Source organism: Dermacentor variabilis, chromosome 2 (assembly GCF_050947875.1).
Source record: "Dermacentor variabilis isolate Ectoservices chromosome 2, ASM5094787v1, whole genome shotgun sequence".
In the NCBI taxonomy this organism is placed as follows: domain Eukaryota; kingdom Metazoa; phylum Arthropoda; class Arachnida; order Ixodida; family Ixodidae; genus Dermacentor; species Dermacentor variabilis.
Window position 1 is genome coordinate 30,178,047 of NC_134569.1, and position 23,865 is coordinate 30,201,911.

Here is a 23,865-nt window from a genome sequence, read left to right on the forward strand (position 1 = left end):
GAAAGTTTTTTCCCGTAGCTCAAGGAGTGGTTCAAGACCCCTTAAAACTGAACATGCATACAGGATTCCAGAAAGGTCTGTAAGATTTTCAGTTTGAACAGTTTTCTCTTGTACCTTTGATGCGGCATAATGAACTAATCATCAGGTGCATTGTTTTCATGATAGAAAAGTGGTGTGTTTCTTGCAGGCCCGCATCAAAGCCAAGCCCATTTCACGAGCCTCATTTCTGCCACCATACAAGAATGGCTTGCGGCACCAGCCTCCTCACCTGATGGCAGGTGGAGAGGGGCTTGGCAATGCCCCTGCCACTGCAGCTGCCCCTGCCGCTGCCAGTGGGCCTGCCCCAGGGGGGGTCTCGACACAGCCACTGAGCACAAGCCAACCAACAGCCACTGCCACCCCTGTGGCACCGCAGCAGACCACGCAGGCATCCACCTTCTATCAGGGGCCACTGCAGGTGAGATTGCAACTTTAGTGCTGTGTAACACCTACTGAAACAATTTCCTACGAAGGCCCTGAGAAAGCGCCAGATCATATTGTTTCACATGCCAAAAATGTGTGTGTAACTAGAAGTATCAGTAAGCTTGCCATTTATTCGTGTTACTCGTGTCTTACAGGCAGAAATGATGAGACTACGTATTTTGGTTCTTAAAGGGACACTAAAGGTTAATATTAAGTCAATGTGGACTGTTGAAATACCATCCCCGAAACCTCGAAACGCTTTTTTCGTGCGAAGATGAGACTTATTTTAAGAGAAAATGCGTTCTGAAGCGTCCGCATACCTCTAGCGCAGTTCAAATCACCTGCCCTCCGATCGAGGAGTATTGATGTCATGGTCTCATAGTGACGCTGCGCCGTCGGTGAGTAAAACGGCTTCGCAGACGGCGCTACGGCTTTTCTGCACAAAACGCAAACGCGCGGCCAGTAACAGAGCCAAGACAGAGCCGACAGCAGCGCGAAAGCGGAACTATGGTGGCTAGCGGAAGGGAAAGCGCACGATGATAAGCTGGTTCTTTATTTTATGACGCCAACTTCGACGCGCGTAGCAATGGATGACCCTGACAACGACACATTAGCTTGCGATGCTGGGCTCGAGTTCAGCGATTTAAGCACTGATGAACGTGACCTGCTGTTGAGGGCTCGTGCTGCCGGCGTCGTTGCGTACTACTACGATGACGGCCTGCTTTGAAAGGCACTTCACGTGATTTCAGTAAGTCGGCATTGAACTTGTAATCCTCTGGACGAAAGTGCTGCAAGCACACTACGTGATTTTTCGGCTCTTTGCCAGCGCGCTGTGGCAGACGTACGGCACTTAAGCACTTCGAACGGAGAGGTTCACTCGTTGGCACACAGTGATCAGTAACGTTGGATTCGTCGCTGCAACTGCCCTTGGCCAAGTTCCGTGGACCGTTCGCGCATCCCACGACGTCACGTGGACGTGGCATGCTCGCTGCTTGTTCCAAATGCAAGTTTCGCGAGCCAGCAGGACCACCGCAGCGCGACCCGATAAAGAAACAACTGAAACTCCAAAGCGCGCGGCGCAAAGTCAAGCGCGCAGAGTCGAGCGAAAACAACTTTTCGATCACCCATACAACTCGAGGTTAACGTCAAAATTTTATTTTTTTTGCTTAGCATCGAATAGAAGTAGACAAGTAGCATTTTCTTCCGTCTTATAATCTAATGAAATGATCTTTTTAATACGAATAACTAGTGACATAAATTAGGATGAGGAGTGCTTTCGTCATCGGGCTAGTACTGGAATGTCGCTGGGGGGTCTCAAATCATGTCGTGCATTTACCTCAATTTCTCGGTTACTAAAGCTCTGTTCGCGATTCTATTGACGCCTTAGGTGTTCTAGAGCATTACTTTATCACTTTAACCTGGTAACCTTTAGTGCCCCTTTAAGGGGGGACACTGCTCTTCAAATAATGTTCATGATGTTTTCCATCAATATTCATGAAACTTTCCATTCTTGTTAAGACTATTGTGCTGATTTCAAATATGTAATTATTTTTCCAATAGGCCATTTAGTTCTGAAGATAAATGAAATTCATTGTTCATAATTTGCACAAACAATAGGGGAAAAAAATGCGCTACAAAATTCATATTGGCACATGCCTGGGTACTAGAAAACATAAGGAACACAATGGTAGGAATACTATTTTGATACATCAAATATTAGCAATTTTATAGCAATTCAATCTTTACTGTGCGAATTGTGGCTACCCCACTGTCTGATCTAAAGCAGAATTGAAAATTTTTAAAGCATAAATTCCAAAATCTGACCCTACCATTGTGTACTTTGCACCCTCAGCTACAAGCCACAACAAAAATTATGGCTCTATCTGCTTTGAAGGCAGAGATATCGCCGCGGCAAATCAGCAACAAGTCAAAAGTCGGTGTTTCGAGAAAACGAGAAAAAAGGAATACATTCACTTTTAATCAAAAGTACAGAAATAATTTTGCATTATTTTGTAGTGAAAGTGGCTAAAAGCCACCAGGAAAGTAGTCGCCCTGACCACGGCCACCCAAATGCGCCAAAAACATCGTTTGGCACCTTTCGCCGATTCCCGGTGGCTTGCATCGCGCGCGCGGCAAGGTTGTCATTCACGCAGGTAGAGCTCCACGCCGACGCGATATCGCCGCAACACGCGCATGTGATAACGATCTTTATGGCGAGGCCAGATTACCGTTCGCTTTTGCCTCCTGCGACGCTGCCGCCGCACACCTTGCACTTGACAAACGACATCAGTGCGTTCACGGAGTCCTACTGAGGATAGCGAGGCTGGCGTCGACTGGCGCGGCTGCAGCGCCGTCGGCGCGAGTGAGCAAATCCAACACCCGCTTTGTTGCTGGCGTTGACGCAAGAACTTTTTGAGCATTCATCTCCCTCTGCGAAAAATCCGCACGCTGCAACATTGCAGTGTCACGCCGAACGCGGCCGCTATCCGTAACGATTTCACTCATTTGTGAGCTGGCTAGGCCTACTTCGGCATCGTCCGCGGCTTCGGCATCATTTGCGGTTGGCGGCGAGCTACTCTCGATGCTTTGAGAAGCAATGGAGCGCTTTTGAAAGTTATAAGCTGATCGCTTCCTTTTGCCGAACTTGTGCCTCGTGGTGAACTTCCCCGGTGGACTGGACATCGTTGGGCGTGTGCCAACAAACCTACGAGACGCGCCGTCGCGTCGCCTGCGGAGTGGAGCAGACGATGGGAACCTCGCGCAGCCAACCACAGCACGCGTTTTTGGTCACGTGCGCTAGTCAACGAATCGGATCGCGCGTTCCGGCTTTTTTTCTTCCCCGGATTTCAACGTCACTGGCGTACCGACGGAGTCACTTTTGGCGGGAAATTAAAGAAGGAAGGCTCCTCTTTCCAACGAGACCAAGATGGCCGCGATCGCGCGCATAGAAAAAGAGCTACGCGCCGCGATAAAAAGGGCTGTTTTTGCGCGTAATTCAGCCCACAGTGATGTTATAACTTGATATTGCGGAGGAAATACTCTTCCCTGAGATTTGAAACTTGGTGAATTAAAGGAATATTAGCTGTAGAATTCGAAAATTTCATTTTCAAAAAATCGATTTTTTCGCGATTTTTTCGCGATTTTTTCGCCGCAAAGACCCGTGTCCCCCCTTAAGGGAAGATGTGGCAATGAAAACATTTTTTTTTAAACTTATGGGAACAAATTCATGAAATTTGGCATGTATGTGTGATTTGTTATGCTGATATCGTAACTGAAATTAGTTTTGTACTATCTTATAGTTTCTGAGTTACAATTGACAGCCTCTAATAGTCATTCCCAAATTAATTACACATATGTTCGGCAAGATTTACACATCCGCGTGTTCACAAAGGCCCATTCTGTGCAATAAAGCTATTGCTTTATTTTTAAATGCCAAAATGAGCATGAAAATATTTTTTAGCTTTCCTTTGCATATTGTCTTACTAATGACTTTTGCAAAAACCCCGTTACAAATTTTTTATGAGCTTTATTGGACAGCTATATTGCACTCATCGAGGTTTCAAGATCTAAGTACAAAAGACAATGATTTTGTCTTCATTCGTTGCAAAATGGCACTGGAAATGGCACTGGGATGACGGAAAGCAACTGCATAGAGAGGTTCTTCAGCAATTCAAATTTACAACAGCCAATGGGAGCGTGCACTGTGCCTGTGATGCAAGGTTCTTGTACTCAGAGGTTCTGACTGTTCTCTTAGGCGGAGCCTCCGAGAACCTAATTGAGGACAAAGCCGTTGGTTTCAAGAACACACACACAAACTTTGATTAATCAAACTAGAAAAAAGGCTTAAAATAAATAGAAGGAAATAGAAAGCATAAAGTAAACACTCAAACAGACATCACGGCAGTAAGAAACGCACTTGGGGCTAGTATGACGTTAACAATATGTGTGTCCGGGCTTGCCACGATAGATGGCTTGTATATAGAAGGTAGGCAGCTTGGTGGCACGAGCACACAGCGGCGGCGTTCTGGCCGGGCAGCTGGGCGTAGAACTCGGGCCCATAGCCCGACTGCTCTCATCCTGCCCACGGGCACAGAAGCTTGCCGTCCTTGGGCAGCTGGCGGCACAATCGGGTAGAGCGGCGACGCACAGGAACAGATTAGCAGGAGGCCCCGATCGGGTGAAGTCCAGGTGGCTCGGGTCCGGAACCCGACGGCAACTCACGGTCCGGTGGCCGACATTCTCCTGGCATCGCTTCCTGGAACTCTCCCGGCATCTCCTCCCTTCTGCCAGCGCGCCTCGCTTTTTCTTCCGCTCTGGTCGATTAATCGTTTTCTGATTGGCTGTTTGACGCTCCATGGTTTCTCCTAATTGGTTTGCATTTTTCTCGTTTTCTTTTCTTGTGCCGCACGTTCACGTACCGGACACACTTCGGCGTTGTCTTTTCTCGCCAGCACGGAATTCGCCTCGGCGCGCGCACTCCTTGTCGTCTGCTTCTGTCCTTTCTGACCACCGCACCATGTCGCGCACTACACACATCACAGTGCCCCACGTTACTGCTATGCCCAATCGCAATGGCGCATTTGCCTTTTTTTCGCTTGTGTATGCGGCTTTATTTTTCGATGGGGAACTGTGTCGCTCTGGCTATCTTTAGCTCCGATCTCTCCTCTTAACGATGTTACCAAGATGACGACGCTGCGTCAACGGATAGCTGGGTGATCCGCGGTGCATCGGGGCCTTAAGCCCGATTTTTTTTTCCCACAATTTTTGATGACAGCACTCTACGAAAGTGCTGTTTTCTCGATTTCTAATCTAAAATCTAACAATCTAACGATTTCTAAAACCTAACAGATCAGTTACCGGAGCCATTTGTCTTAGTGCTGTTTTCTCGATTTCTAATCTAAAATCTAACAATCTAACGATTTCTTAAACCTAACAGATCAGTTACCGGAGCCATTTGTCTTAGTAGCTGTTTTCTCGATTTCTAATCTAAAATCTAACAATCTAACGATTTCTAAAACCTAACAGATCAGTTACCGGAGCCATTTGTCTTAGTAGGAGATTTTAATGCTCATTGTACTCTTTGGGGCAGTGTCAGAACTAACCAAGGAGAGCAACTCGTTGAAGATTTTATTCTATCAAATAATATCTGTCTTTTAAACTCAGGTGCGCCAACTTACTTCTCACCGACTTCCCGCACATTTAGTTGTTTAGCTTTCTGTTGCCCTCTCTTTTTACTAATTTTAAATGGGAAGCACTCGACACGTCATGTGGTAGCGACCACTTACCCGCACTCATCAAACACCTATCACCACAAACCCTAGTAACTAGACCACGCCGATGGAAATTACAGCTCGCGGACTGGCCGGTTTTTTTTTGGAGAACACGATACTGGAAGATGTCTTTTCACCAGAGCTAAGTATTGATGAGCTTAATAAAAAAATCACTGAGGTTATAATCTGTGCGGCAGAAAAGGCTAAACCCCTGGTGGACCAAGGAGTGTACCGACGCTAAAAAAGAACAAAATAAGGCCTGGGGAATCCTACGAAGGTACCCCACCTATAGCAACCTGTTAAACTTCAAACAAGCCAAAGCCGAAGCACGATTCATTCGAAGACATTCATTCGAAGACATGCTGAAAAATCATCATGGCAAAAATACATCTCTTAAATTAATAGTACGGTAACATCGAAACGAATGTGGGACCAGGTGAGGAAATTTAGAGGACAGTACTCATCTTACACAATACCGTTACTTACAAGTCCAGGCACACAAACAACAATACAAGAACAGGCAGATATACTTGGAGAACATTTCCACGATATATCCAGTTCAGGGAATTTTACAAAGGAATTCTTACAATACAAACAGTCTGCTGAAAAACAGAAGCTGCCCACTACTGGCACGTCAAATGAATCGTACAATTCCCCCCTCGCACAACATGAAATAAAACAGTTCTTTCTGCAGGGAAAAACACAGCGCCAGGTCACGACCGTATTCACTACGCCATGCTGGCTCATCTATCAAGCATCTGTAAACGCTCTCCTTAAATTTTTTAACTTAATCTGGGAATCTGGCATAATGCCGGAAGAGTGGAAAAAGGCAATAGTAGTTCCATTTCTAAAAGCCGATAAATCCCCCACATCCGCAAGCAGCTACAGACCTACTGCCCTCAAAAGCTGTTTGGCAAAATCATATGAAAGCATCATCAATATAAGGCTCTCATTTATTTTAGAATCAAGAAACCTCGTATACCCCCACCAGTGTGGATATAAAAAGGGTTGTTCAACTACTGACCATCTTGTCCGTCTTGAACATGAAATTCGACATGCATTTTTACACAAACAACACTGTCTTGCAGTTTTCTTCGATTTAGAAAAAGCCTATGATACCACATGGAGATATGGAATTTTAAGAGACCTGGCTGACCTCGGCATCCGGGGTAAAATGCTGAACTGCCTAGCTGATTTTATGTGTAATAGAACATTTCAGGTACGTCTGGGCTCAGTACTATCTCATACAGGAAAATGGTGTTCCACAAGGCTGTGTTCTCAGCACGACACTCATTATAGTAAAAATGAACTCTGTTAAAAAGATCATACCGTCGTCTCTTATGCACTCTATATACGTAGACGATCTCCAAGTGGCTTGCCGTGCCTCAAATTTGCTAACTTGTGAAAGGCAGCTTCAACCCACAATAAATAAACTTACACAATGGGCTAACAAAAATGGTTTCCGTTTCTTCACACAGAAAACAGTTACTGTTTTGTTCTCTCAGAAACGAGGGCCACACAGCGATCCAGCCCTAAAATTCACTGACGTCATACTGCCGGTGAAACAAGACCATAAGTTTTTAGGAGTAACCTTTGACACCAAACTAAACTTCCTAGCCCACATTAAAACACTAAAGATTAAGGGAAATAAAGCATTGAATATCCTCAAAGTTTTATCTCGTAAGCACTGGGGTTCCGACTGAACCTGTCTTTTACGTATTTACCGGTCTCTTGTGCGTAGCCTTTTAGACTACGGTTCCGTGTTTTACGGCTCAGCCAGACAGTCCTTCATCCAACGACTTGATCCAGTACATAACTTTGGACTGCGACTGGCAAGTGGTGCCTACAGAACTTCACCTATTCAAAGTTTATATGTTGAGTGTAATGAACCCTCCTTACAGCAGCGCAGAGCATTACAGTCGCCGACCGTTTATTCGGACCTCACGGGGACTGCGGAAATGTCCAAATAAACAGGTGTCCGAAAAATCAGATTAAGAAAAAAAAAATGAAATCCTTTATTTCCACGCACTTATTTGGGCTCGGCAGTAGGCTTGAAGAAATCGTGAATGCGCCATTGCACGCTGTTCCTTTTACGCGCATTCGGATCAGCCTGAATCTCGGAGAGGGTCGTATGGTCACTGAAGGCAGCTGAAAGCACAGTCACTGCTTGTACACGCTCCGCATGCGACGGCAGCGTAGCACCTGGTGCGTCATCTTACGACTCAGTCATCGTCCGGCGGTGCAGCAGAAACCTGACGAATGATCTCGCCGTCGTTGAGTTCTGCGCATGTCAGTACAGCAGTATCAGCACCTTTGAAACTGTCAAATGAGACAGCGTCCGGAATCGCAATGCAACCACTGCGCAGGTCTCCGCAGAACATTTTACGCGTCAGTAGGGAGCACATCGGAAGGCGACAACCGCCACCCACTTGCCGGCATTCTCCAGCGCAGTCTGCGCGGGCACTGTCGGCGCCATTAGACACTTAAAGCGATGTTTCCGTATGCCGCGTTGCATCACCGGAACCTCGACACAGTGCACAAAGCAAACACCACCATGCCGACACCAGTCGCACAAATGAAAAACGTGGCCTACTCGCAGCGTCGTTAGCGTCGTGCGCGAAGGAACAAATCAGCTGCTGGATTGTCTTGACATGGCTTACTAAGCTGAAACCGTAACTGCTGTAGAGCCACTCTATCAAACCAGCCAGAAACGATGATGATGAGGGGCGATTTGCAGCATCGCCACTTCGTGGGGCAGCAATGAGGCTCCGTTCAAAACAAAAATGGTGTTCAGCAAGTCGAACCATGCAGCGGTCAGAGTCGGTGCATGGTGCTCTCAATCGAGTTGGCTCAAGGAGTGTCTGAAAAATCGGACGAGGGGTTGCAAGGTGTCCGAACTTTCGGCAGTTGTTATACATTATGGTCTATGGGGAGAATGGCGGTGTCGCGAAGCAGACCGAATAATCGAGCATGTCCAAATTTTTGGAGCCCGTAAAATTGGTCGGCGACTGTACTCACTTTTTCCTACGTACTTAGAATTCAGTCATCACCGCAACACATATGCTACAACATCCTAACACAATGCAACTCACGCTTACACTACACAAATAAACCGAACGTGATTAGGCCACTGGTCCTGCGGTATGAGCAATACTGTCGGGACTATGACATTCCCCACGAAGTCCTCCAGGTTTCCAAGAAACCACAACGGTTGGCCCTGTGGTACGTTTCCACACACTTATGTGATTGGATGTTAACACATCTAAAGAAAAGAGGCATCCCACACGAACACATTATACAAGAATTCCGTGCACTTCAGGACAAATATCAAAATACCATGCAATATTACACTGATGGCTCTAAAACAAAAGATCACGTGGGTGTGGGGGCCGTAACGGAAAATTGGGGAACAAGTATTTGATTGCCACAACACGCTTCTGTTTTCACGGCCGAAGTTTACGCCATCTGGGTTGTTGTGAAAAAGATTATCGCTGACAAACACAAAAATGTAGTCATATACAGATTATTTAAGCACACTGAAGTCTCTACATCTGAAATCTGAGTGTGAACCCCTGATTGGAGACATTTTAAACATGGTGGCCTCTAACGAGTACGGGAGGTCAATTCGTTTTTGCTGGGTCCCAAGCCATGTTGGGATACCGGGTAACGAAGCAGCTGATAGATGTGCATTGATGGCAGCGCACAAAGACATTATAAACACAACACTCCCATATAAAGATAGCATCCATGCAATTATAAAAGCCTTAACGGTAAAATGGCAACGCGAATGGGACCGTTGTGCCGACAACAAGCTACTTCTCACGAAACCCATAGTTGGCGAGTGGAAGTCATGCTATCATCAGGAGCGGTTCATCGAAGTAGTTTTATGCCGACTGTGCATTGGGCACACACACCTCACACACAATTACTTACTTACGAAAGAAGACACACCAACATGCGAGAAATGTCAACAGCCACTAACAGTTATGCACATATTACTCACATGTACGGAGACTGAAACACAGACGAACACTTTTGCACAAATTATATCAACTACACATACCTTTACACCCTGCTCTAATTTTAGGTAATGATCCGCTAGTACCATTATGTGAAGTCCGTAAGTTTCTAGATGACACTGGCTTTTTACATAAAATATATATTAACAAAGCCTTTTCCTTCATAAACTGGATTTTAAAACACCTCGTGTTTAGCGCAGCATAGCCTTAGTCGCTTTTGCGCCATTGAACCCCATTTAACTAACTGCTGTTAATTTCGTCTGCTAAAGCCGATAGTCCATTGTAGCACGGTCCGTTAAAAGTGAACTTCCTTGCATTAATAAAATAGGTAGAACAAAGTAAGGCTGAAATCAAGTCATTATATCTAAAAGTCTGTTATATGCGGGTCCGTTGTAACAAGCGTAGATTGTATAGAAAGAGTAATTGATTGTTTCTATACATGAGAACGCGTAAAGCGTAAACATTTCATAACACATGGCAGGTCAACTCTTAAGGGGAGACAAGAGTTCCAAAACCAATTTTGTTAATTTTACTGTGAACTGGATGATATTTAACAGTATTGTTCAGTTTTCTCTGCTGATTGCAAAAATCTAGTTAGATTTTGTATATCTGCATTAGAACAAATGATGGAAAGTTTTTAATACAGAAATTCAGTCAATTTCTTGCGGGACTTTTCAAAAACTTTGTCAAAAGCAAAAACTAAGTATACGGCCAGAACGCCAGAGAGTAGCTCTAGCCTGTGATCTGTTTTTATTGTTCTCTTATTATGCAAAGGAAAAATAGATGTAAACATAACTGCAATATTTTTGCCAATTTTCATTTGTAGTTAGTAGCAATTAAAATTTAGCAGACAACTTTTGAAATAGATAAATAGCATCACTGGCTAGATCCATTCGACACAAATATATATTGATCCCAATCATTTTGCTGGTACGTAGAACATATGAAGATCCTCCCATAAGGCAGTGTGTGATGTCCAAAAAAATGAAGCTGAGAAAAACGAATTTGGACTTTCAGTTCACTGTAACTTTGAATGGCCTAACAATATGGCAATACGAATAGCATCACTATGTAGCCCTGTCTTTCAGCAACAAGTTCATGACATATATGTGGCCATTGTGCAAAAATAACACTGAGGCAGGTAATCTCAGGTAAAAAGATAGATATTGGTTGCAATATTATGCATATTCATTGAAAGCAATGCCAGAAAGCTAGCACCACGAGCTTCACATTTCTGTTTTAGTTCCTTGTTGAACAGAAGGCAGAGAAATAGCATCCCTATGCAAATAAAGTTGCACAGAGTTCATGGCCACAACAAAATATGTCCTTTCCACAAAGTTTATGGCTACAACAAAAAATCTGGATGAATTCCTAGTGGTGGTCGCCACATTTCAATGGAGTCCAAATGCAAGAAAGTTTCATGTGCTTGTGTTGTAACGCTTCCCAAGTGGTCAAAAATTAATCCAGAAGCATATCATGGTTTTGGAACGTAAAATCCCAGAATTCAAATTAAAAAAAAAAGATGTAGATCTCTTACACGCTCACACAATTGCACATTCAGCACAGGTCACACCTAAACCTATAAAAGCCCAGGACTGTAGGCAGAGTTTGTTGCTGGCTTGTGGCACTTTGCAGGCTTGTTTGTCAAAGCATTTCTGTTTGTGTGTTCCTTGTTGGACATGTGAAGCCTCCGACGATGCTCTCGCGCATGCCACACGTGGAGCAATCCAGCACAAGCTTGGCACAGAGCCCATACTCCTTGGCGGGGTCCTTCGAAAGCATCAGCGTTTTCTTGCCACACACGGGACACGGCATAAGTTGAAAAAAGTCTTGTACCACGGATAAATCCACGATAGCAAATTCTGTTCAGCTGTCACTGATGTCCTCTTTCGTGTCAACACCCAGCAGCTCCAACTTTCGCTCCGTTGCAGACTGCAATGCCAGGCGCGTTTTCGCCTTATCGGCGATCGCTGCGCACTTGCTACTTTCTTCGGTCATGAAGAAAACGGTATCTACACGGTCTGTGCCAACATGCGAGGCGTGGGTGGATGAAGTGTTGATGGTAGACGTATCGAGTTGCAGCTCGGAACTCGATCTGGCAGAATCTTCAGGCAGACCAGCAACCATCAACTCCTAGTGCATGACAGGACGCCTTCGCGCCTTGCCGAATGCTTGACGTGTAGTAGTCTTCAGATGACGATCTCCTCTAGCGGGTATCGACGTTTTGGTGCTGAGTCAACAAAATATGTCGCAGTGGCTATGCGCCACTTGGAAAGCAGGACATAGATGTCACAAGCAACACTTGAATGCTGGCAACTTGGTTGACTTTCACCATATTTTCAACACCCTGGATCGAGGAATGATGGTTAGTTCGAGAAATCTAATGAGGCGTTGTATAGCATCAGAAATTTCACTTGCTGTTCTACCTTAGTTCTGTAGAGTTGGTGGTGAGGCTGGGGAATTTCAAATAAACTAGCGGGTTTGAAAATTTAGCCGACGACTTTCTTTCCTCAACATGTTTCTTTCCACTCCTTGTTTACATGTGCATTGCCATGCATTAAACTAAATCTCCATTGCATCCTCCGAAAGGGCTTATGTTTAACATATGCTATTCTATATCTGCCTATTGTCTCTTTGTTGATTGGACTCTGCAAATCTGAAGTCTGCGAGGCTCATTAATTGTTGCTTTCAGGTGAACTATGGTCCGGCCAATGCAGGCAGCAACAGTGCAGGGCCGGGCACCGCTCAGCTGTATCCACCCTTCTACCCTCCCGCTATGCTACAGACCTGGACACCAGCCACTCCTACATGTTTTGACCTGGGAACGGTGAGCCTTCCCTCAGCACATGGCAGCGTGAGATCCCTTGGTTTTGTCCCTCCTGTGTGCCACCACTACGCATGCCTTGCATGATAAATTGTATTCTCTTTCTGAATGGCACTAAGAGAGCAGTTGACTACCAATGGTGCAAATATTTGAAACTTCTACTATTTGATTTGAAAGGTAAATTTACAATTCAAAATATTCGAACCACCCAAAATTCCTGTTCTCACTTCCTTGTTAGCTTTGCCGCAGTGCAGTCATGTTATGCAGCAGAGCATAGTGTATTGCGGTGGAGCATATTTCAATGCAGTGAAGCATATTAAGGTGTTTTCAGTGCAGTGAAACATATTCAAGTGTAGGGGCACTGTCACGAAGCCCCTGCTGGTGCTATTAGTTACTTGACACTGTCAGCTCAATTATTTGCACTATGCTGCTGCTTCGCATCTGGACAACACCAGCCATTAGGTGGAAACCTCTTCTACTTTGTCACGAGGCACTTGAGGCATGCGAGACACGTCTATCTATTGTGACTCGCATAAATTCGGACCTTAAGAAGTGCTGCCATAAGAAATGTCTGTGCCTCAGAGCACGGTCATTGCTTTTTGACTTTTTTGTGTGCCATAATTGTACTTTCATTGTGAGGGCAGTGTGATGAGTTCCCTGTATGTGTGTAGGACGGGCACTATCACTAGGCATTGTTTGGTCACATCTGGCCAGAAAACAAAGAATCGCAGTCTGCAGCAGGGAACAGCGGCTCATTTCAATTATCGCCTGTTAAAGACGTTCTCTACGTTACTGATGGCACCATGCACTGTGAAACAGTGCGAAGATCCTTATCGCAACAGGATTGACTGTGATAGCTATAAATGCTACATGTGACGACCCCCAGAGAAGATTTGCAGTACCGAAATGAGAAATTGAGTGCACGCTAGTGTCTTCACACGAGATGGGCAGGCGAGTATTGCGGTGAAGCTGCTGCGGCAGGCAGCTATATAGTACATTTTCTTGTTCACGTGGGATGTAGCTGCCGGAAAACGTATCATATGATCAGTTTGGTGACTTAATGATTGCTGGTACCAAAAATCTTGTTTTCCAAGAACGTATGAACCGGTAAAAAATGATAGTAACTTGGGTTATTTTTTTGCGTTCTCAGTTGTGAATGTTGACAACAGAAAAACGTATGTAACAGGAACGTATCAACAAGGTTCTGCTGTATTTCTGCAGCCTGTTCTTTCCACTTCTCATGATACTTTAGACCCTTAAATATTAGATTCAGGTGGTGCAGCTGCCCTTAATTTCGTACAACTTCCTGTTCCCCTTCCATGTTTAATGTCTGGGGTTGTTGGCACACAGGTGTTCTCTATGAATGGCCTGGCACCCCAGGCAACCTACAAGCCACTGAATGGGACGGGTGGCACGGGTCGGCACGGCTTCCCTGTCCTGTGGCAAGGTGGTGGTGGCCGTTCGTCCAAGTCTTACCTGCGGACAGGTGGTGCCTCCTATGATGGCGATTCCCGGGGCTTCTATGAGCGGCATGGTGGCAGCCTCCTAGGTCCCGGTTACCCATCAACCTACATTGCTGGTCCACCTGCCTTCCCACTTTCCCGGGGTGGGGGTGGAGGACCCCCACCTGCATATATTCAGGAGTTCCTGCCCGCGACTGGTGGTGGCAAACGGGACTCTGGCAACTCTCTCTACTCCCTGTACTCCAGGGGAAGTCCCAAGGGGGACACGGGCAAGGACTCCGGAGGTGGCAGTGGCTCTTCACAAAAGTACCAAGAGTAAGTCCTGGCACGGAGACAACCTGCGTCAAGAAAGGCGGTCCTTCATTGAAACTCTGGGGAGCTCTATACAGTTGATGCTGCTTCTTCTCGTGCAATTAAAACTGCAAGTGGTTGTTTATTTTGTACTTTTGCAAAACTGAAGAAGATTACCATAAAACCCCATCTGTAGCTCGAACCTGTATATACAGTTAAACCTCGATATAACGAACTTTAATACAATGAAATTCTCGATACACTGAAGTATGTAACTTTTCAAAACCTCTTGTCCATGGAACACCAATTATTTAGAGCCTCAATATAACAAAGTGTTTGGATGAAATTTCAATATAATGAAATTTCACTGCCACCATAAAGGAATGCTGAGATAATAAATGGAAAATTCCGTGGACGGAGATGGTCAAATGATTGAATTACGTGTGGCTGCTTGCAGACACGCCTCTCAAAGTGTGTGACAAGAGCGCCTGCTGAACTGTAGCTGCACCATGTTCTGTTTTTAGTACAAGTGCGATAAGGTCCTATTGCACCCCGTGCACTGTGCGCTTTGTGCGAGGGTGAAACAAGAATGATGGTGGCTTCAGGAGTGCTGCATTAATGAGCGAGTGAAGGGAAAGAGCTCGTGGTAACACAATCAAATGCGTGTGAGGGGCCAAAGTGGGGGGTAAATTGGTGCACATCTGTTTCTTGCATGTGTCTATGGTGGCTGCACATGGCTGTAGGCGCGACTGAGTAGATACGCAGCCGCGCACCCTGCTTTAGAAATAATCTGACATTTGTACAGATATGGCACCATGTAAGCTGGCTTGCTGCATGTTTAGTATTGCAGGTTGCGTAGTCTTGTTTGCGTAGAGGCAGGCGAAGCATTTGCTCCCTGCTGCCCGGGCTTTTCCTCTTAGCGGGATAAGGGACCTGCCTTGAATGTAAGCTGAACAGACAAGTGAGGACATGGTTCACAAAATGAAAACAGCATTTATTGAATAATGACCATGCCATGCTCATTCTACGTCATCATCGCCTTGTAGCTATCTTCCTCATTGCTGTCGTCTTCAAATAGTAAATTACATCCTGGTTAGGGCACACACAAAAGGCATCTCCATCAGATTTAACAGCACATGCTCATCTTGGTGGCTTTGCCTGAATATAGGTCGCATCAAGATCGACATCGCATTCTATTCCAGCAACCCTGCACAGGGCCTGCTTTCACCATTCTATTTGTTGAGTTTGCCTTTTGGACAGCGCTCCGCTATTCTTCGCTTGTTTGTTTAGTTAGTGTTCCAGACAGCTGGCTCCAAGAAGTCTTTTTCGTGAACGGCAGTCCTCGCAGTTCAACTCGGAATGAGTCTTGAGTTGCAGACCGAATGACTCCACAACTGAAGGGCCTCACCCCCCCCTGCCACAATGTGCTGAAATGCGAACATCATTGATGACCTGCTAGGCTGTGGTGTGCCGATTTCTGCCGCTGTTGTATTTGAAGACTTTGCAGATGTCGACAGTGCAGTGCTGTCTCGTGCCCAACTTAACAATAACTAAATAATGCCATATCAAATGCCATGATGATGTGCCATGTGCTCCAGTGCCTTGACATGCAGACTCGAGCATATGCAGTCCTTGCATTGGCGTATAGGAATAGCACAAAACTGGCAGAAATACAGGCATACTTGGAAAACACATAAATGTAGGTGCTTGCAGCAACAAATTGACCACTAATTCCTTGCACATTGGCCTTAAAACGTAAATAAAATCATCTTTTTTGGATACATTAGTTTTTTCGGTCATTCAATAGTTCGAACTTGTCTGCGTTCCCGTGGAGTCCGAATTATCGGTCATCAACTGTATTGAGGTTTAAGGGTGGACCTGGGTCTCGAGCAATACCATTATTGATATTACTGCTAGAGGAAGGAAATTTGTAAGTACCGTATTTACTCGCATAATGATCACACTTCTTTGTCAAAAAAATTGACGCAAATCCAGGGGTGCAATCATTGTGCGGGTTAAATTTCCCATGAAAAGAAACATTTTTTTTAACCCACATTTGCAGCACGATGACAAGCAGGCAGCTGCCGTTGTCAGTACGGGACACCAAAACAAAAATGACGGCCGGCGGAGCAAGCCGAATGCGCTGAACGCGATTATTTTTCTTCTCGTGAGTACATTACGTGCATTGAAACAGTTTCTTCCGTATCAGTAATGAATAATGTTAATATCGGCAAGTTTGCGACATAGCCATGTCCACTTTGAGGGGACAGAAACAGAGATGGGCACGCTTAGCTGCCAGTGACACAGAAACACATAGCGGGCATGCTGTGGAAACTGCGACATATGTTTTCACTGCTATCCTAATGCGGCACGTTTCCACTAAGGGTGGGTGAATAGCTTAGCTGCGTTACAAGCGTCGGCGTATGAATAGGGTACATTTCTAACATATCAGTGTAAACGTGGCCACTATCGTTGCCGCCCGCGATTTGTTGCGTGCCCACGAGTGCAGACGAGAGGAATCGAAAGGTGCCCTTTATGTTGTTGTTGTTGACCAAATCCATTATGAAGCCTACAAATAATAAAGCCGAGGCAAGCTTGGTTGTAGCTTTTCTTTTTTCATGGAAGTGCAGAAAGTGATAAAATGAAATGGGGCATCTGCTTAAGAATTTTGGGTGCATACAGACCTCTTGGTATGTTTTCAAGAATCGTTTGCGTAGCATTTGACAGATGGTAAGTGCGATCATCATTAGCTAGACTTGGCACACGACATATCGCTGCGACAAGTTCAGGGTGCGATCATTACACGGGAAAGAAAAAAAATCGAATTTTGACGACAAAATTCAGGGGTGCGATCATTATGAGAGTAAATACAGTAATATGTAAGTTAATGTGCTTGATGCAAATATGCAGTTAGTTTTTCTCTATATAATAAGCAAAATATTTTATACAATTTTTCCTGTTCCCATGTTTCGGGATGAATGGCAGAAATGTTTTGCAGTAACAAATGTAAAAGTTACGTGAAAGTACAGTCGACCGATTTTTCGGACCCTCTAGGGAACGTAAGAACGTCCGAAAATTCAGGCAGTCCGAAAAAATGAATGCATGCAAAAAACGCACTTTTCTCTTCTTCTCGGATCTAGAGGTAAAGGGCGAAGTACCAGGCTTCCAAAACCCTGCCAAAGCATCAGTGAAGTGGCTATAAAAAGAGGCGTTCAAGAACTCTGTATGTAGCCGACTGCAGGTTTATTATGTACATGTGCATCGTCGGGCAGCCGGTGTTATTGCTGCAGTGGCTTGAAGAACTTGTTGATTGTTGTTTGGACGGCGTTCCGGTTGCATGCGATCATATTCGCCTCGATCTGAGCAAGGGTCATGTCAGCACTATACACCGATGAAAAGAGTCAACAGTGCTCGCGTCAACTCGGTGCTTGTAGGCGGAACAAGCATTGGCTCCTCATTTTCAACATCGGAATCTTCTGAATCCCCCACAACCTGACTGACTATTTCCTCGTCAGTCAGTTCTGCGCAGAAGTCGAGCTCGTTGTCAGCGTCAACAAACTGTTCAAAAGTTATTTCCGCGGGTATGGAAACCCCAGCAGAGCGGAGCTGATGCCGAACTCCTTGCTCACATCAGCCTGCGATCGGCTGCTCACGACTTGCTTAATAACGGCGGCTTTCTTCTCCATCGTTAACCGACGGTAGTGCTTTCCGCGCTTCGTTGCCATCGGCGAGGACGAAGACGGAGTGGGGGCCATCGATGGCAAGCGAAATCCTCAAGTTACGAACAGGGGAGTTCGCTGAAGGGTGTCGAAGCACCTAGGCTTAGCGTCGCAGAACACACTTGACACAACAGCACAACCACACACCACGCTACCCAAAACGTAGCCTGCGCCAATGCCTCCTCGTTTTAAAGGAGGCGTTGCCTGCGCAAACAAACAAAATGGCGCCGCTCCGCAAACTCCGCCGGAGGCTGAAGTGCGGCGATGAACATAGCCAGCGTGGCCAGACCAAATCGGTGTGTGACTGCTAGATTTGGCTAGTTGTGGTTCAAAGCGGTGATATGCTTCGGCTGCAAGTCGATTTCCTTCGCAAGGGCGCTGCTCGAGGAGCCAAAGGACCTTCCGTCGCGTCAAAAAGTCCGGAAAATTGGACGGCGGGGGGTTCGAGCGTCCGAAACTTCAGATGTCCTTATACATTGATTCTATGGGGCTCGTGGCGGTGCCGCGAAGACGTCCGAAATGTCAGGCATGTCCGAAAATTTTGGCGTCCGAAAATTCAGTCGTTGACTGTATTCCTGAATGCTCAAGGAGTGCAATAAGCATTGTCTCATGTTTCTACCTCTGTTCTATTCAAAGTTACAAAAGTTCAAAATTGTAACTTGACATGTGATCGTATATATATATTTCATCGTATCATCGTATAGTTATCGTATATATATATTTCCTTTAGCGTTTTATTCTCCTAAATGCATGAAATTGTCATAGCCAATGGCTCAGAAGGCTCCAGCGGAATAATGTGGATTAGAATTTCCTCGCTGCCTCTAATTTGCAACTGCTTGAAAAGCTGCTGAGGGCATTCACTTTCTATCCACACTAAACGTGACGACAGTCCTTTTCAGGGAGGACACTGCTATTGATATAAGATTCATTCTTTCATCAATATTAATGAAGCTTTCGAACCTTATTAAAGTTTTTGTGCTGATTTCAAATATGTAATTCTTTTTCCAAAAGGCCATTTACTTCTGAAGATAAATGAAAATCATTGTTCATCATTTGCAGAAACAAGAGAAACCCGTGCTACAAAAATCCATATTGCCACATGCCTAGCACTAGAAAACATAAGGAACACAGTGGTAGGAATACCTTTTTGATATAACTAATGTTAGTAACTCTATAGCAATTCAGTGTTTTCATTCAAGTTCCCTACTCTCTGATCTAAAGCAGAATTGAAAAATTTTATCATCCTATTGGCGATAGCGAACCCTGCCTCGACGTGGACTGGTGCGGCCGCAACGCCGTCGGTGCGAGTGAGCAAATCCAACTTACGTTTTGTTGCTGGCGTTGACGCAAGAACTTTGAAGTTTTTATGAGCATTCATCTCCGCCTGCAGCAAATCCGCACGCTGTCACATTGCAGTGTCACGCTGAACGCAGCCGCTGTCTGGAACACTCGCTCATTGGTGAGCTCGCTAGGCCTACTTCGTCATCGTCCGCGGCTTCAGCATCACATGCGGTTGGCGGCGGACGATGTGGACAATTATCGATGTTCTCCGAAGGAAGGGAACGCTTTTGAAAGTTGTAAGCTGATCACTTCTTTTTGCCGAAGTTTCGCCTTGTGGCAAACTTTCCTAGTAAATCGGTCATCGTTGCACATTTCTCACAAACCTACGAGACGTGCCGTCGCGTCGCCTGTGGAATGAAGCAGACAGGAACCTCGCGTAACCAACCACAGCACGAATGGGATTGCGCGTCTGGACTTTTTTTCTTCTCGGATTTTAATGTCTCCGGCGAGCCGGCGAAGTCACTTTTGAAATTGAAGAAGAAAGTCTCCTGTTTCCAATGAGACCAAGATGGCTGCGATTGCGCACGTAGAAAAAGAGCTACACGCCGCAATAAAAATGGTTGTTCTTGCTCGGAATTCAGCTCAGTGATGTTATAAATTGATATTGCAGCCAAAATACTCTTTCGCTAGATGTGAAACTTGGTGAATTAAAGGAATAGTAACTGTATGTACAGAAAATGTTATTTTCAAAAAATCTTTTTTTTTTCCCGCAATTTTTTTGCCTCAACACCCGTGCCCCCCCTTAACTGTACAGTCGAACCAATTTGTAGCAAACTCCATAGTTCCGCGAGAAGTGGTCTTATATTGGTACAGTGAAACCTTGTTAAACCATATTTGACCGGAGCTCGGAGAAAGTATGTACTAAACGGTAGTACTGCTTAACTGAAATAGCATGAGATCGCCCACTTACCTGTCAAAAACGGAACCCGGAGAGAGTGTGATGAAAGAGGGAAAAAAAACATGCAGTAACTGAAATAGCATGAGATCGCCCACTTTCCTGTCAAAAACGGAACCCGGAGAGAGTGTGATGAAAGAGGGAAAAAAAACATGCAGTAACTGAAATAGCATGAGATCGCCCACTTACCTGTCAAAAACGGAACTCAGAGAGAGTGTGAAGAAAGGGGGGAAAAAACATGCAGTATTTATTCATTTCGCGCGACAAAAGTCTTATGTTCGTTTGATGCCGCGGCGGTGTAGCAGCGACGACAGTGGCCTTGAACTTATTGAAGCTGCGAGCCAAGTTTTCACCCAGCCCCCTCTTCTCGGCAAACACTTGCATGGCGTTACATGTTCTCTGTGCACACAGGCGGTAGCACTGCAGAAGTCGTGAAGCACCTTTTTCATTGAGGGGTGCTGCCCTCGTCGCAGCAATTGCATTTGTGGGGCTGACGTAATGCACAGCTTCTGCCATTGTCGGGCCTCAATTGCCCGTGCTGTCGCTTTCCGTGTCCTCATCGCTGTCGCTAGTCGAACCTAGTAGCTGACATCTCTTCGTGATCGCAGCAGCGCTGCTGAGCAACTTCTTGGCATTCCAAATGCCACATACTGTAGTAAACAGTAAATCTCTGTCGCGTGCTAGCGCCAACTTCGTGTCAGGTTCAATAGCACGAACAATGTCTAATTTTTCTTCTGTGCTGAGCACCCAACGTCTTTATCTTCGACATGACTCGAGTCCTGCACAGCGCCACAATGCTCTCCGGCACGGCGCCGAAATGATGTTGACATTTATGTGGCTTCAAGCGCAAACGCACAGGGTGCTTGGAGGCTGTTCTGATTTCTGAGGCTTGTTGTTCTGCCGGGCCGCCCAATAAAGACAACCCACTGCCGTGTTTGTGCGACGAAAAGTAGGAACACTTCATGTTAACCTATATGTATGCAATAAGCTGGTACGGTTTATACGGATACAAAACACATTGTGTTCAATGGCCGCTGAGCCGGGGATTTGACTTTACTACTTTTAAAGCGAAACTACCCTCGCCAGGTATGGCCATTTTGAGCTGACAAGCGCAGAGCATACATCGCACGATAACGATCGTGTCTGCAAAGTATTACATCGCTACATGCTGCGGAGAGATCTTAAATTTCAAACCGAACACCGTGGCCGCCGCACTCCAAGCCGCTGCGCCTACGTAATCATTTCCGCAGTGCAACGTCGCTCATGTTGACATATGACTTCGAGAATTATTCAAGACATCTGTTATCTGTGCGATCTGTTGCATGAATTGAGGAATTGAAGTTTAGAGAACTATTAAAACGCACAAATGGAATGTATGCGTGTTTTTTGTTTTACTTCGCACCGAAGCATGAGAGATGTACTTCCGCCTCGTCTGCTTGTTCCCACGGTCGTGCGGTCACGTATGCAGGTACTGAAACTATGCCATTTTCTACCATGTTCCAGCGCGTGAGCACGCTTTGCGGTCCGTTTGTCCTGCCTCAGTATTCATGTAGTACTAAATTGTACTGCTAGTCATGTTTCCTTGTGCACAGCATGTAAAATCTTGCGCTGGGCGAACGAGACAACAGCTCGCATGTGACGCTGTTGGCGGAAGTGTGTAGTGATGAAAAAAAAAAAAAGCGAGGGGCCAAGAAAAAAATGTCAAGGGAACGTGTGGCACGCGATCCTTGAGGTCCGGTATGGGAGAACGCAGGGAAGGAATTCTGCTTGCGTAGGCTAGATGGGGCGAGTGAAGAGAGAGTCTTGCTTCCCAGTGAAGCCAGTCTGCTGAAATCATGTGTTCGTGGCACTGAAATATTTGTATCTCGGCTATTAATGAGCCAATTAGAAAAATTTTTGCGGCAAGATGCCTCCTAGAGGGCATGTAATAACTTCTAGCGTATAACCAAAATTTGTTATGGGGCCTGGTGAGGAGCCCTTTAAGCGGGTCTGGTTTAACAAGGTTTTATTGTAGTTCTTTACATATAGACAGCCTTCAAAACGCTCAAAAAATAACCACGCTCATGCTGGCTCGGCAGTTATGATTCGGCAGCATGTTGGTTTCAAAACCAAATTTTCATTGCCATTTTTGTTCTCGCTCCCAGCTGCTAATTTCCATTAGAGATATCTGTCTAAAATATGAAATGTGGCACCAAATAGCTGTTTTGAAACGGCGCCCAATTCCGATCACTTGTCATTCCGAAACTGTAAATGAAGCCACCACTTTTAAAGCACAGCTTTTAGGTGTTTGTTCCAGCCTTGAGCATTGGCATGCGTCGTCCTCCCTCGGGGTAACCGAGCGAAGCAGCGCAGCGAACGATGAAAGAGCGGAGTGCAGCAGTGGATGAAAGACGGCCAGAGCAAACTGAGCATGAGGAGGAAAGCAGAGAAAGCCACCTTGAAGCACCACCAGATGGCACTCACGTCTGGAGCGGGGTAGAGTTACTGTATATGCTACCGCAGGTAGCAGAGTTGCGCGTCTGTTTTATCACGCCGCTAGCGCCCCTATTGGCAGAGCGTCATCACGTGGTAGTCAAGCAACCGTGCATTGCGGCGAAGCAGATGCCCGGGCCAATTTTTGTATTTCCCGACGCCACCGCTGCAGCGAACTGGATTGACACAAGTTATCGCCAGTCAAATTCAAAGCGAATCCGGCCGATCTTGGCGTTCGCTGTTCGCGTGCGCACTAGCTGCGGAGAAACAACACAACGTGCGCAGCGCATCTCACAGTTGGTTCATCGCAGTGTCCGCGCAGTCCCATCGGAATGATATAATGACCGGGTGCTCTGCTCCCGTCTGCACGAATCGCTCTGAAAGCGAAAAAGCTTTTTATTCGATCCCATTCAAACCCATGCACCACACTGCTTTCACAGAACTGTCGTAAAAAATCCAGCTCACATTTTCAGGATAATGCACTGCTTTGGTTGCTGTTTCTGAACATAAAAAGGTTACACAACTAAGTATAGATATTTCATCTACTACTGCTTATGTGAAGCAGGATGCAAGAGGAATTAATGTCGTTATTTACCATACGGTAAGGGCCTTTACTGTGTTTTGCATTATTACCCATATTGTAGCTATGTCAATCCTGTGCGAGAAAAACTTTCACTACACTCCCACAGAAGGTTACTTTTCGAATCCCTGCAGTGAAAAGGCACATAATGAAGTGGCACTTGAAGGTGTGGCTGATATCCAGTGCCTGCTAGTAGGTGGGTACGTTTCTACAGCAAATTTAATGGGGTACCAGAGTCGAAATACTAATGGTTGGTCATTTATTCACCAGTAATATTTAAGACTGCCTACACGTTGAGAGCTTTGGCACATAAGCAGGTATGCCTATTGCAAAACCCAGTATCCAGTGTCCAGTGCAGCGCCGGATTATGGACCCAGTGCCGCGCGCTGGATGCTGGGGTGCTGGGCAGGCGTGGCGTACTGGGAGGCACTGGGTACTGGTGCAAAAAACAGCTCTAGCGCGTTAAATACGCAGTGCCTGGACACCGTATATATATATATTTTTGAGAACAGAAAGAGAGAGCATTTTG

At 45.6% G+C, this 23,865-nt stretch overlaps 1 protein-coding gene across 9 annotated transcripts in view; it reads left to right on the plus strand.

Moving 5' to 3' along the window:
- Window positions 1-23,865, plus strand: part of Larp4B (La-related protein 4B) — a 123,105-nt gene that overhangs the window by 70,430 nt on the left and 28,810 nt on the right. For 8 of the 9 annotated variants that reach the window (XR_012825907.1, XM_075680070.1, XM_075680072.1 and 5 more), the window contains 3 exons: window positions 188-457; window positions 12,444-12,605; window positions 13,926-14,353. Coding sequence is in view for 8 of the 9 variants with exons in the window: in XM_075680070.1 (XP_075536185.1) it covers window positions 188-457; window positions 12,444-12,605; window positions 13,926-14,353 (860 nt within the window). In the remaining variant the exon portion in view is untranslated. The remainder of the gene's footprint in view (window positions 1-187; window positions 458-12,443; window positions 12,606-13,925; window positions 14,354-23,865) is intronic. The other variant, XM_075680068.1, reaches the window with a different exon arrangement.